The following is a 14291-nucleotide window of genomic DNA, read 5'->3' as shown; positions in this document are numbered from 1 at the left end:
CAATGGGATTGATATTAATGAATGTGATCTTTTTTATATTCTGTAATGAAATGTGTCAATATTTGGAAGAGCTGCATAACTTAAACCAGTATTTTCCAAAAGACCACTGTGTGGAATCTGTGTTACAACTTCAATTATGAGTAAAGATACACTCAAAATGTAAGGCAGACAAATGGATTTAATATAACAAAGTAGAAAATGTTCAGGGGCGCCTGGGTGGCTCAGTTGGTTGAGCATCCAACTCTTTTTTTCTTTTTTTATTAATTTATTTTCAAGCTAGTTAATATACAGTGTAGTCTTGGCTTCAGGAGTAGAACCCAGTGATTCATCTCTTACATATGACACCCAGTGCTCATCCTGAAAAGTGCCTTCTTTAATGCCCGTCACCCATTTACCCACCCTCACGCCCTTCAAGCAAGCCTCAGTTTGTTCTCTGTATTTAAGAGTCTCTTATGGTTTACATCCCTCCCTGTTTTTATTTCGTTTTTCCTTCCCTTTCCCTATGTTCATCTGTTGAGTTTCTCAAATTCCACATATGAGTGAAATCACATGGTATCTGTCATTCTCTGACTTATTTTGCTTAGCATAATACCCTCCAGTTCCAGCCACATTGTTGCAAATGGCAAGATGTCATTCTTTTTCATCACCAAATAATATTCCACTGTATATATACCACATCTTCTTTATCCATTTATCAGTTGACTTTGTGATCCCGGGGTTGTGGGATCAAGCCCCATGTTGGGCTCCACGCTCCGCATAGAGCCTAAGATTCTCTCTCCCTCTGCCCCTCTCCTCCACTTGTGCTCTCGCTGTCTCTCTCTTAAAATACTCCTCCCTTTTCCAAATACATATTTGCGAGACCAGATTTTCTTTATATACTTCAACCAAAGCAATGTGTCACAATGGATTGAATGAAAAAGCAGATATGAGAATCCAGCCATTTTTTAAAACCAAACATTAAAGAGATGTGCAAAAATGTAAAACAGTGCCAGTCTTCTCATTTTTGGATGGGGGGTGGGCATATGGTTGTTATTTTAAAAAGTTATTTATATTACCATGTAATGGATGTGTTATTAATGAATGATCAACTACTTTAAAATGAATTAATAATATTTTCAGTTTTAATTTCTAGTATGGTAAATATCTACAAATTTAACTCACATAAACCTAAGCTCTTGGGGATTGTCAATTTTTAAGAGGTATAGGAGTCCCAAGACCAAAAAGTTTGAGAACATGTCCCTAGTGGCCTATAGCCAGCAGATGGCACTGTGCTAAGTAAGCTGATAGGAATTTAATTGCTGAAGCTGGGGTGGGAGGGGTGGGAGGGGCGGAGGGGGAGGGTGGAGTGGGGGCGGAATTCTCGGCCCAGATTGTTCTGTGAGAGAGACATATGGATGTGTCTAACAGATCTCTCTTTTCTCAGAATGGACGTGACCTCTGTATCCGGTCCAGTGGCAGCCGACACATGAAGAAGCAGACATTTGTGGTACATGCGGGGACAGACACAAATGGAGATATCTTCTTCATGGAGGTAAATGCTAGTTCATGCTAGTTCAGATGTCTCAAAGGAACATTTAGGAGTCACAAGGAACTTCTAGAACTGATACCAGAATATTTCTCCCACTTACTCATCTTCGTGACCCATTTATCCATTTAATAGTCAGGCTCTTATGCAAATGATATAATATATGATTCCCCATCATTTCTTTTAAATATATATTGAATAGATGATGTAGTCACATTGTTCCTAAGTCAAGACAACTAAAATGGTAGGCATGGGGAAGCCTTGTTCTCTTTCTTAGCCCTCCGTCTCAATTTCCCATCCACTTGGCCCCTCCCTCCTATAGGTAACCACTTGTATTGGTTTCTTTTGTTTCTTCCAGGGGTACTTCACACACACACAATAGGATGTGCGCATCAGTTCTGATCTTTCTTCTTTCTTACAGAAAGGTAGTGCATCATATCCACTGATCTGTACCTTGCTTTTCTCATTGAACATATCCTGAAGATCTCTCTGTCGGTACAAACAGAGGGTTCTCATGGGTTTTTTCTTTTAGTTGAAGAAGATTTGACATACAAGGTTATATTAGTTTCAGGCATACAGCACAGTGACTCGACAGTTCTGTACATCATGCGTGGCTCACCGTGATGAGTGCAGTCACCATCTGTCACCATTATTGTAACGTTATTACAATGTTATTGACTCTATTCCCTCTGGTTCTCATTCTTTTTACAGCTGCGTAGTATTCCATGATGTGACTGTACCATAGTTGATTTAAGCAGTCAATATATATGTGCCCTTGCTTTTCTTCCACGTTTGTACTATTGCTAATGGTGCTACTATGCGTGATGCCATGCCTTCTTCCTTTCACACATGTGCAAGTTATCCAAGAACTCTCAGAGTGGCATCACTGAACCAAAGGAAAAAATGCATTAATGATCTTGGTTGATCTGACTCTGAAGTATCTCCTAACATATAATAGTTCCCTTCCCACTTTGCCATTTATTTTGTTGAAGCAATGTGCCATATGGAGTATCTCACATTCTCACATTCTAGATTTTTTTGCTGATTGCATCTGACTGCATCTCTTTGGTGGCAACGTGTTTTTCCACCACTTGTATTTTTTATAAACCAGTAGTTCAATCTTGAGGTTTGATGAGTTTCAGATTCAGTATTTTGGCAAGAATACTTCGTAGGTGGTGCTGTATATTGCCTATTGTGCCATATGGTCATCTCCCTCCTGGTGATTAGTGGATTTAGATGTGGGCAGCCTGCTCCATCCACTGTGAAGTTCCTCATGAGTCTTCTGAGTTTGCTTATGTTGTTTTTTTTGCCATGCAGAATTTTTTTAGTTTTATGTGGTTGAATTAATCAACTGTAATTTTTAAGTTTACTATTGATTTTTAATAGTTTCTGGATTTTGAGTCAGAGGTAGAAAAACCTTCCTAGGGACACCTGGGTGGCTCAGTCGGTCAAACAATGGACTTCAGCTGAGGTCATGATCTCACGGTTTGTGAGTTCGAGCCCCGCATCGGGCTCTGTGCTGATGGCTCAGAACCTGTTTCAGATCCTGTGTCTCCCTCTCTCTCCGCCCCTCCCCTGCTTGCGCTCTCTGAAAAATAAACATTAAGAAAGAAAGAAAAAAGAAAAACCTTCCTTACTCCAGGATTGTAAAGGCAGTTGCCTATGTTATCTTTATTTCTGTATTTTTAATTTTAAAATGAATCTCTTCTACATAATCGTAGGGACCAAGTACAACTCCCATATAAAGTAGTGAAATCAACTAATTTTTACAAGTATTTCTTCCTTTTGGTTTAGTTGAGTTGGGTTTTCACATCCACAGCTTTTGGAGCAAATAGTTTATCAGACATGAGGCAGGAGTTCTGCCCTGAAGCAGGAACATTCGCGTTGGTGTAGCTGAGAAGGGAGTCATTGTCATGCCACCGTGAAACTTTAGAATTTGGCTAGGTGTCTGCTCGAGTTGAGGGCTAACTTAGGACGTCTGCACCACATGCAGGTAGCAGGTGATTCCTGCCCTTTCCTCTTCCTTTGAAAAAATAAATAGAGAAGATCCCTTGAAGTATAGGACTAACACTTCCCACCATACAGGGGAGCCTCGTACAAAGTCCCTGGAGTATGGAATGGATCTGTCACCTCCCAGATCCCTCTCCTTTAAAGTGTCAAATAAGACTGTACCTCACTCACTCTGTCACCCACTACGGTTAGCTTACTAATTTAGCCTTTCTCATCTCTGCACAGCCTGCTGGCCGCATGATCACTTGGAGAGCACTTTGCAAAGACTTAAAAAATCCTCTCTATTACCCTTTTCTTTTTTAATTACAGAAGTAGAACAGTATATGTTGTGAAAGTTTCAAACCATGTAGAAGTAAATAAAAAGTGAAAGTTTCCCTTCACTTCCTTCAGTACTAGGTCTCAGAAGTAACCACTGTCAAAGAGTTTGGGATGATTTTTAAAAATGCATATTTCTATAAATACAATTTACTTATATGTAATTTTGTTTTAGTGTTTACAAAAGTGGTATCAAACTACATATATTGTTACATAATTTGATTTTTTTCACTTAATTTATGACTGACATCTTTCCATGTCTACATATTATATAGATCTATCTCTGTTTTTCCTTTTTTTTCTTTTTTCTTTTCTCTCTCTTTTTTTTTAAGTTTATTTGAGAAAGAGCATGCACATACAAGCGGGGAAGGAGCAGAAAGAGAGAGAGAGAGAGAGAGAGACAGAAAGAGAGAGAGAGAGAGAGAGAGAGAATCCCAAGCAGACTCCAAGCTGACAGCACATGCAGTCTGACGTGGGGCTTGAACCCACAAACCATAAGATCAGGACCTGGGTCAAAATCAAGAGTTGGATGCTTAACTGACTGAGCCACCCAAGGGCCCCTCTTTTTTCTTTTTTTCTTTTTCCTTCCCTCCTCTCCCCTCCCTTTCCCTCCCCTCCCCTTCCCTCTTCTCTCCTCTTCTCTTCTCTTCTCTCTTTTCTTTTCTTTTCTTTTCTTTTCTTTTCTTTTCATTAAGTAAGCTTTATACCCAATGTGGGGCTCGAACTCACAACCCTGAGATTAAGAGTTATATGCTTCACTGACTGAGCTGGCCATATGCCCTTGTCTCCATTTTTTTAATGGATGTTTAATTATCAAGCGTTATATGGATGTATACCATGAGTTACTCAATTCCCACTTAAAAAAAAATAATGCTTCATTGAATATGCTTGACTGTATGTCTTTGCACACTCACATAAGAATTTCTACAGACTAGATTCTTAGTGTGAAAATTTCTGGATCAAGCTTATATACATTTAAATTTTTTATAGGGGCGCCTGGCTGGCTCAGTCGGTTAAGTGTCCAACTTTGGCTCAGGTCATGATCTCATGGTTTGTGAGTTCAAGCCCCGTGTCAGTCTCTGTGCTGACAGCTCAGAACCTGGAGCCTACTTTGGATTCTGTGTCTCCCTCTCTCTCTGCCCCTCCCCCACTCGCACTCTGTGTCTCTGTCTCTCTTTCTCTCAAAAATAAATAATCATTAAAAACAAATTTTTTAATAAATAAAATTTTTATAGATTCTGCCAAATTGCCATTCCAAACACTATACCAGTTTACACCTCCACCAGCAGCATAGGCAAGTATGATACTTTATTATCATCATCTTTCAAGCCTAGAAATCCTATGTTCTTATAAATACCTGTCCTGCCCCTCTCCTTGACATTGTGTTCTTAAAGGATTATGGGAAGTCGGGGTAATTGTCTTCATTTTTCACCTGGAGTCAGACTGGGACCAGAACTCAAATTTTTAATTTCTAACTCAACTATTTTATGACCTTTTTCTTTTTTTCTTTTTTAAATATTTTTTTTTTTAAGTTTATTTTGAGACAGAGAAAGAGAAAGAGCATGCGGGGGAGAGGCAGAGTTAGAGGTGGGGAGAGAGAATCCCAAGCAGGCTCCATGCTATCAGCAGAGACTGTTGCAGGACTTGAACTCATGAACTATGAGATCATGATCTGAGCCGAAATCAAGAGTTGGACACTCAACTGACTGAGCCACCCAGGTGCCCCTGTCATCTTTTTCTTCATAAGGCTTTTAGAGCCTCAGTAACTCTTAACATAATAGGTTAAACCTGGTAGTCCTGTGTATTCCTTTTTTGTTCACTTAATGTTTATGGAACACATACTATATGCCAGGTACTCTGGGTATGGGGTTACAGCAGTGAATAAGGGAGACATCGTTCCTCTTGCCCTTCCAGGGTTGACAAGCCATCAGGGAAGTCAGCTAATGAAACAGTGTCATAAAGTATGATGAGCGTTATGAAAGAAGATGCTCAGGGGAGTAGGCAGTCTGGGAAAACATAGCAGAGGGTCTAGGAGTCATGGGTGACCCCTTAGAAGTGACCTTTGAGTTTAGACTTAGAAGAAGTAGGAATGAATGGCTGAAGCGGGGGAGGGGGAGAGTTCCAGGGTGACTCAGAATGGATAGGACTCAGTGATGTAGTGAGAGGCAAAAGGAGTCTTGCATCACTCCTTCATGTCTGGCTTGGGCAGCTGGGTGAATGGTGACACCATTTACTCAACTAGGGGACGCAGAAGGAGGATCTACCCAGGAAGAGATGTGGACTTCAGATTTGGACATGATGAGATTGAGGTGCTGCCTCGAGCCATCCAGAAGAGAGGGATTCAGGAACTCAGGAAGATGGTCTCATGTGGAGAAAGACTTGAGAACCGTTGATGGGGTCATAATAATCATTGCTACATTTTCTATATTGTAATTATTATTATCGTTACAGCATCTAACTCTAGAGTACTTCCTGTGTGCCTGGCTTTGTTCTAAAAAGTCTGTGCACGTTAACTTATTTAATCTTCACATGAGGAAACGTAGAAACGTAGATGCAGGCTAACTTGTTCAAGGTGACACAGCTAAGTAATGGGACAGCCAGAAACCTAATGCAGTCAGATCTTGGAGAGTGTTGAACAAGAAAAGAATGTGAAGGAGGACTTCACATTCACTTTCATTTATATCTTCCTGAATTGTATAATATTTTTTGCAGTAAGCATTGCCCACGTGTCACTTGTATGGTTAATTACTTAAAAGATTTATGCAGAGGGGTGCCTGGGTGGCTCAGTCGGTTAAGTGTCTGACTTTGGCTCAGATCATAATCTCACAGTTTGTGGGTTCGAACGCCATGTCAGGCTCTGTGCTGACAGCCTGGAGCCTGCTTCAGATTCTGTGTCTCCCTCTCTCTCTGGCCCTCCCCCATTTGTGTTCTGTCTCTGTCTCTCTCTCAAAAATAAGTAAACATCAATAAATAAATTAATTAATTAATTAATTAAGATAAAAGATTTATGCAGAACTAGGATCAAGGCAGTATTAGAAAATCATTGGTTCCATTTTTTTCTCCTTGGTTAAGTCTGCCATAATCCTCTGCCTTTGCACTCGTCAACAGAGATGATTCCTAAGGTTGGAACATGGCGGCATGAGATTCCCTCTTAAGCCTAGAACATCTAAGAGGTAACAGACACTGGTTGAAGTGAAAATTGAAACTCTGGTTGAGCCTCCCTCCTTGCTCACAGACTCCTGCCAGTGATTCCTTTTCTTCCAGTAAACCTTCTAGTGGACAGTATGCCCAGCAGTTCAGTGTTTGTGCCTCCACCAAAGGAAGACTGTGAACAGAAGGCAGAAAACCTGACCGTGGGGATGCTCCCGGGACCCACCCTTTCCCTGTAGCGTGGCCTGGGCTGAAGGAGACTTTAAGAGACAAGCGCCACTGACCCCGCTCTGTGCACTCCTGCAGGTGTGTGATGACTGTGTGGTGTTGCGTAGTAACATCGGGACGGTGTATGAGCGCTGGTGGTACGAGAAGCTCATCAACATGACCTACTGTCCCAAGACCAAGGTGTTGTGCTTGTGGCGTAGAAATGGCTCTGAGACTCAGCTCAACAAATTCTATACTAAGAAGGTACCCGTGAGCTCTGTTTGAGCTGGGGGTGGGCACTGAGGGCGGAGGTTGGAGTTTCTTTCAGGGAAGTTAAAATTCCACAATCCGTGTCAGAGCCCCACTCTTGCCTCTGGCTGTCGTGTGGCACACATGAAGCTGTCTCTGGCGCCCTGGCATCGGCCCAGGCCCTTGGCAGCCGTTAGAGAGCAGAGCAGGGGGACTCCGGAAGGCTCGGACGACAGGACAGCTCTCTCCCCCGTGTGCTGCAGTGTCGGGAGCTGTACTACTGTGTGAAGGATAGCATGGAGCGAGCTGCTGCCCGACAGCAAAGCATCAAACCCGGTGAGAAGAGAATGATTCCCCGAGCAAGTGCCTCCCGTTTATCTTTACCCATGCTCCTGCGTGTCCGAGGCCTGACAAGGAAGTCAGGCGTGGGGCTCCCCGTCTCCCCAGTCAGCTGATAACCTCCTCCCCCACCGCAGGCCCTGAACTAGGTGGCGAGTTCCCCGTGCAGGACATGAAGACGGGTGAGGGTGGCCTGCTGCAGGTCACCCTAGAAGGGATCAATCTCAAGTTCATGCACAACCAGGTAGGTGCCAGTGGCAGCACAGGCTTCCTAGCCCTGTTTTTCCATCTGCTGTGAGGCTCAGTGTCCGGGTCCCAGTGCTTTCCCAGTGAGCCTGAGGGCCTTTGGGGCCAGTGGGAGGATTGGAGCAGCTGGACCAGAGAGAGAAATCAGAGTGAGGGCACAGTGACGTTGGTGACCACCTTGAAGGTGCAGGGGGGAGCCCATGTGGGGGGCTGGGAAAGAGGGGGAGCCTTGGTGGCTAGGCTGCCTCCGTCCATTAGACTCAGCACAGTGTGAGTGGGAGCGTCTCACTTGGCCCTTCTTCGCACAGTGTCTGCCTTCCCTTATTCCCAGGGTGTGCTTTTGCTTGGTGGTTTTGCTTTTGAGAGTCTAGACCAGCTGATCTCGCGTGTTGCTGGTGTGCGTGAAGCGTGTGTGTGTGTGTGTGTGTGTGTGTGTGTGTGTGTGTGTGTGAGTAGCTTGTGTCTGTCCTATCTGGAGGATGTGTGTTTATTTGCCGATTTCTCCTGCTGATTCTTCTTCCTATTCTTTTCGTGCCTCTGAGTGTCCCCACTCTGCCCCCTGCTCCGCAGGCCCCGCTCCCTTTCCTTGACTGGGGAGCACATCAGAATACATCTTTCTCTCATTGTGATTCGCTATAGGAGCTGACTTTTTTTTTCTCTTGGTCTTTTAACGCAGTGATACTTTTTCTCTCAGTGGACATTCCTTAAGCTAATTCCTTTCTGAGGCCAGCGCATCATCCCAGGTCCGTTCCCAGTTCTGCCTCTTCACACAAGTGCCTTCCCTACCCCTTCCCTGACGTACTGGTTCCTCTCCTTGAGGTTCTGAGCCAGGTCCGAATGTGTGAAGCACCACAGCCCCTGGCCAGGCAGCAGATACTCAGGGGAGGTGAACATCTGGACTCTGTGGCTTTCTTCCTCCACTGCCATTTTAGTTCTCCTTCTTTTAGGAATCTAACCGGGCAGCTTTGGTGTGATGCGAAACAGCTGCTCAGGCAGTGTACTGTCAGCAGTATATTTACTATCAGTAACATTAACGTATTGAATAGTATACTTGAGACCTTAGGGTCAGCCCAAAGAGAGGTTCACTGAAGTACTTTTCTGGAACATGAAGGTGCCAGCACTTCTTGGGGAAGCGGGCTTCTGACTGCATTTAGAGGCTTCCCCCGATGCCTTACCTTCTGAAGAAGAGATCTTGTTAAACAACAGCCAGATGCCCTCTTCTGGGTACCAGCGTCAGCAGAGCCCCTCTGGACCAACCTAATGTCTAACCATTAGCACCGCATGCACGAGCTGGTCTGTAGTTTAAGGCTTCGCCCTAGAAGAGAGATCCTGCCTATAGGGGGAGTCAGACCCTGACTGATAACGAGATAATGGCCCTGGGGTCCGTCTTCCACCACCTAACAGTCCTTCGGAGTTGAAGCATTGGACCCTCTGGGAGAGTCCGACAGAGTGGGGTAACAAGTGGGCCTTTGGAGTCAGGATGTGCTTGGATTCAGAGCCCAGCTTCAGTACTCACGGGCAGACAAACTTTCTGATCCTCTGCCCTCAGCTCGAAAACGAGGGCACTACTGCATGCTGGGCCACATAGGTGTAAGGATAACAAATAGTATTTGTGGAACTCCTAGTAGCTGCTCCTAAGAGGTAGCTGTTACTATATCACCGTGTACTTCTGGGGAGAGCCTGGATTTTGTTTCAAGGAAGATACCAACACCTCCCACCCCAAGGACAATCTGAGGGGAGCTTTGCGCCCGTGCCAGCCCTCTGCGCCGGAGGAGGATGCATGGAAGGGTAGAGAGCTGATGGGCTGAGCGGGGAGACCCCTGGGGCACCGTGTCCTCCAAGCGCTGCCCTGGGCAGAGGGTATGGGCGGGCAGCCCAGGACAGCAGAGGGGCCTTCGGGTTGGGTTTGACCGTTAAAACTAACGCCTTCATTTTTCTCCCATGCTTTCTCCTCCGGCCAGGAGCGGAAGGTACATGCCCTTTCTGCTGTCTTCGCTTCTTAGCGCTTTTGAGTTGTGTGTGTGTGGATTCTTTGGTCCTCCCTTTGGGAACTAGGTCTTCCGTGTGTGGGTGGGGCTAGAGCTGGGAGAGTGGGCTTTGTGGGGCAGGGGGAGAGCCTTTGGGCCTTACCCCGCCCTCCCTCCCTCTCTTGCAGGTTTTCATAGAGCTGAATCACATTAAAAAGTGCAATACAGTTCGAGGCGTCTTTGTCCTGGAGGAATTTGGTAATTACACTATTTTGCTCTTAGGTCTGGACTCACATGGCAGTAACTCAAACCTCGGAGCTCCAGAGGAGGGACTAGAGGCAGAGAGAAGAACCACCTCTGCAGAGAGGTCAGGAGGATTAGGAGCGATAGGGAAGAAAAGGGAACCCGAGATAAGCAAAGGGAAGGAGGAAGAAAGAAAAGAGAGACCAGAGCTGCTAGGGAGTGGGTCCCGGAAGAGCAAGTGGCCTTAGACAGGGTTAGAGTTCAGAGATGCCCCTACAAAGGCTCAGCGAGCTGGTGCCACCTTCCCTTGCTTGGCCAGCTGGTGATCAGAAAGTTCTGGGGCAGAGCAGACGGGCAGTTTCCAAGCTCTACTGTGTTCATGTCCCCTGCTGCGATTCTCCTGACAGCCCAGTGCTCCGTGTAGCCACCTGGTGCCGCTCTGGTGTCCCCTGAGCCTCTGCGCTGGAGGAGGGCGCATGGTGGTACCGGCAGACTCACTCTGGAGGGCAGGGAGCCTCGTGGGCCTCAGAGGCAGGCAGGGCAGTTGTAGCTGGAGGCTGGGAGCCAGCCTCCCTGCAGCCAGGCGCTGAGAAGTGGTGTAGTGGGTTCTCACCCTGGGGCTTTGAGTTCCTGCTGTGTTTGTGCTTCATTCTTTTGTGCCCCCCATCGCTGCTATGAAAACCTTCGTTCTCCAGCAGGTAAAGTGACCTCGGCTCGTGCTGCCTCCCCCCAGGCCCCTGCCTGGGCCCTGCCGTGGGTGGGATGGGCTCCCTTCAACCAGACCAGCCGCTCCCATTGCCAGTTGTCTCATCCCTTTTCTCCCCACCCTCTTCCTCTCAGCCTCCCCCCACCCGCGTGCTGGCTCACTCGTTCTGAGTTTTCTCCCCTGTGTGCTCCCTCCTCTCTTCTGCCAGAGAGATATTTGGGGGAATCTTTCAACTCAGAAGAAGGACCTGGGCTTCTTGCTCTACCTATGATGAGTTTATTCCCTGGTTAACCCTGGGTCCCCCTGAGTTCTACCTCCCAGGGTCGGAAGAAGGTGTGGCCAACTCTCCTGCTACCTTTTCTGGCCCCCAGGGTGATGCCATGCCCCCCTGCTCCCCTCTCCAGGGGCCATCAGGATGGCTGTGCCCCGGGGGGGACCTTACTCCTTCCTCTGGCCAAGCAGAACCCCTGCATGGCTGGGGCAGGGGTGACTCTTAGTCTTGCATTCTGGGCTGTGAACATGTGTGTATTTTGCCTGATGCTCCCTGTCACCTCCCTCCCCGGGTGCTGTACTCGCCTGTCTTCCGCTCGGTGTGTCTGCTCCAGAGCCCTCTGACGCTCTCCCTCACACAGGCAGGCCTGGGCCTCTCCTGCCACTCAGGGAAGGAAACTTACAGGTCTGGTGGGTTGAGTATCATGCCGCTTCTTCATCCAGCCTAAGGACCCTCTGTGTAGAGGCTGGGAGTGCAGGGAACCATGCTTAACATGAACAGTCTCGGGCTGGTCACAGGGATGAGTTCTCGGGCATCTCAGCACGGCGAGAGGCACAGGCTAGAGACAACTCTCAGCCAAAACGTGGGAACGCCCCACCGCAGCTCCGCAGGGCCCTGGACAGTGGCAGTGAACAGGCTGGTGAGAGGCCAGCCCGCTCCCCTGCTGAGGCTCTCCAGGAAGTGGGTAGAGTCACAGCCATGGCACAGGGAGCCACAGCAGGCCTCAGAGGTCTGGCTGAGGAGTCTGGGGCAGCGGCCTCTCATCCAGCAGCAGCTGGACAGAAGCTGGCATGGCCTGAGCCGCCACAGCCGCTGGGACATGCCACGGTGGGGAAGGGGACCCTGGTGCCGGGCGCTGCCGCCTGGGAGAGCCTGGCACTACCGCTCTTAGTTTTGAACTTTCTGTTTTGTCTCTTGCCCGTCCGGTTTTAGTTCCTGAAATTAAAGAAGTGGTGAGCCACAAGTACAAGACACCGATGGTGAGTGTGCCGCCCAACCCCGGCAGGCCAGTGTGCGCAGGGCTCCCTGGGGACCTTCAGACAGGAGTGGGTGGGCCCTCTGAGAGCATGGGGTACGGGGCACTAGGAATGGTTTGAGAGCTGAGTTTGGTCGAGATGCCACAGGTCCAGCTGAAGCCGAAACCAGTCTTCGGCCCTGGGAGAGAGAGACACGCGCGCAGATCCCCTCTCCCGCCGGCCAGCTGTGAGCCCCGAGCCCCGTGTGAGGGCAGAGTTTCCTGCTTGGCAGACCTCCACGCGTGGTGATGCCGGAATCTCAGGAACTTGATCCGTCTGGTTTTCTCTTCCCTCTAGGCCCATGAGATCTGCTACTCTGTGTTGTGTCTCTTCTCGTATGTGGCCGCAGTCCGTAGCAGTGAGGAAGATCTCAGGACCCCACCCCGGCCCGTCTCGAGCTGATGGGAGGGGTCGAGAGCCCCCCAGCCCGGGGGATGTGCTTGCGTCTGCCGTCCGCAAGCGCACCGTGCCGCGCGCGCATGTCCTCTGCGAGCCCCTAGCCGTGGCTTAGTCGGTCCAGAGTTTGTGTTTCAGCGTGTCTTAGTGTCTGTCACAGGACTCAGTCGGTTTCCTCCCCCTGCTCCCTCTCCACTCCCAGGAGACCAGCCTCCTGTCCCCTCAGGGCTCAAGAGTGATGTCTGTCTGTCTTTTGGGCCGATGGCTTGTAAGAACTCTGAGTACAGTACGAGCCCAACCTTGCGTGTCCCTGAGACATTTGTGTCGTGGTTCCTCGTCCTTGGTGTTATGACCCTCCAGTGCAGGACTCTGGCTGTCCGTCTCCTCTGATCCGGCATGACTGGGTCCTGGGCGAAGGCCCACTCGGTGCAGAGTGAGGGGAGCTTGAGACCTGTCCTCCAGAGAAGGGGTGGGCAGGGAAAGGCCGGGAGAGTCACGGGGCAGCAGAGTCAGTGGCAGCCTCCCTCCTTCCTTACGCGTTTCCCAAGCCCGTAGCTGCCGCCTGCCACGGCTTCCCACTGCGGTGGAGCCGCACCGAGGGGCTCCTTCTCGCTGAGCAGCAATTTCCCTAAGGTCTGCTTTGCCTCGTCATGAGAGATCAGAGTGGTTGGGCTGGGAGAGTCCCAGAGACCACTGGCTACCATGCCCGGGAACCAGGTAGGGGAGAGCCGAGCTCAGTGTACACGTCCGTGTCTGCAGGCAGCTGGGTGCTGGAAGGGAGGGATGGCCTGGGAGTGGGCAAGAGGTGATTGTACATATTTCAGCTCTACATTATTTATAAAAAATGTACAGATGTGTGAATGTGAAATAAATGTCCTTAACTCTCCTCGGGCTCCTGACCGCCTTGTATTTAATGACGCCTCCTCTCCGCCCAGGCCTGAGGAAGGCTTTCCCTGGACTCTACAGAGGCATCTCAGGCCTAGAAGGAGGGAGATGAGATCGTGCGCATTGGAGTCCTGGCATGCTGAAGCCCCAGCCTCCCACCCCGCTTCCAGGAAGAGGCTATGGGAGGGGCTTCCTGCCCTATGCCCCCCGCCCAGCCCCCCAAGGGCTGCCCTGCTAAGGACTGGCCACTGGAGGAAGCAGCCAAACTGGGCTTAGACATTTGAGCAGAGAGATTCATTTAGCAGTGAAGGAAAAAACCAGGGCCCCCCTTGCCCCTCACAGGTGCGGTCCAGAGAGGTGGCATGACTTGGCCAGGGCGTCTCACAGAGCCTGGAGCCCGGGCTCAGGGCTCTTGGCCAGGAGTGCCTTAGGTTGGGTGGGACTCTTAAGAGAAGCAACCCTAGGACCAGGCTTCCTGGAATTTTTTTTTCTATGCCATGGAAAATCCTCTGGTGCTACCTGGACAAGAAAGACCGTCCACACTATCAGGGCACTCTGAGACCGGCTGGCTGGCTTCTTCCTCCCAAAAGTAGACTGATAATTGGATTTAGGCTCCCTACGGGGAAAGGAAGAGCAGAGGAGGCCCCTGGTTCCCAATATCTTGCACCGGACAGGACCACCCTCTCCCACTGGGAAGCAGATGTGGAAGGGCCGTGGACTTGTTGCATACTGGGACCCCGAAGCAGCCTGGTGCGGCTCCTTCCCA

At 48.8% G+C, this 14291-nt stretch overlaps 1 protein-coding gene across 23 annotated transcripts in view; it reads left to right on the top strand.

The window, feature by feature from the left end:
* The window catches only part of MADD (MAP kinase activating death domain), a 40893-nt gene extending 27367 nt beyond the window's left edge, over positions 1-13526 (top strand). For 11 of the 23 annotated variants that reach the window (XM_049647082.1, XM_049647072.1, XM_049647085.1 and 8 more), the window contains 5 exons: positions 1424-1531; positions 7307-7471; positions 7720-7792; positions 7933-8039; positions 10197-12155. In XM_049647082.1, coding sequence (XP_049503039.1) covers positions 1424-1531; positions 7307-7471; positions 7720-7792; positions 7933-8039; positions 10197-10499 — 756 coding nt within the window. In that variant the 3' untranslated portion in view covers positions 10500-12155. The other 12 variants (XM_049647223.1, XM_049647187.1, XM_049647179.1 and 9 more) reach the window with 5 other exon arrangements.
* Positions 13527-14291: the final 765 nt, after the last annotated feature.

Source organism: Panthera uncia, chromosome D1, assembly GCF_023721935.1.
Source record: "Panthera uncia isolate 11264 chromosome D1, Puncia_PCG_1.0, whole genome shotgun sequence".
In the NCBI taxonomy this organism is placed as follows: Eukaryota; Metazoa; Chordata; class Mammalia; order Carnivora; family Felidae; genus Panthera; species Panthera uncia.
The sequence above is the reverse complement of the archived record's forward strand: the minus strand, read 5'-3'. Positions and strand labels throughout refer to the sequence as shown.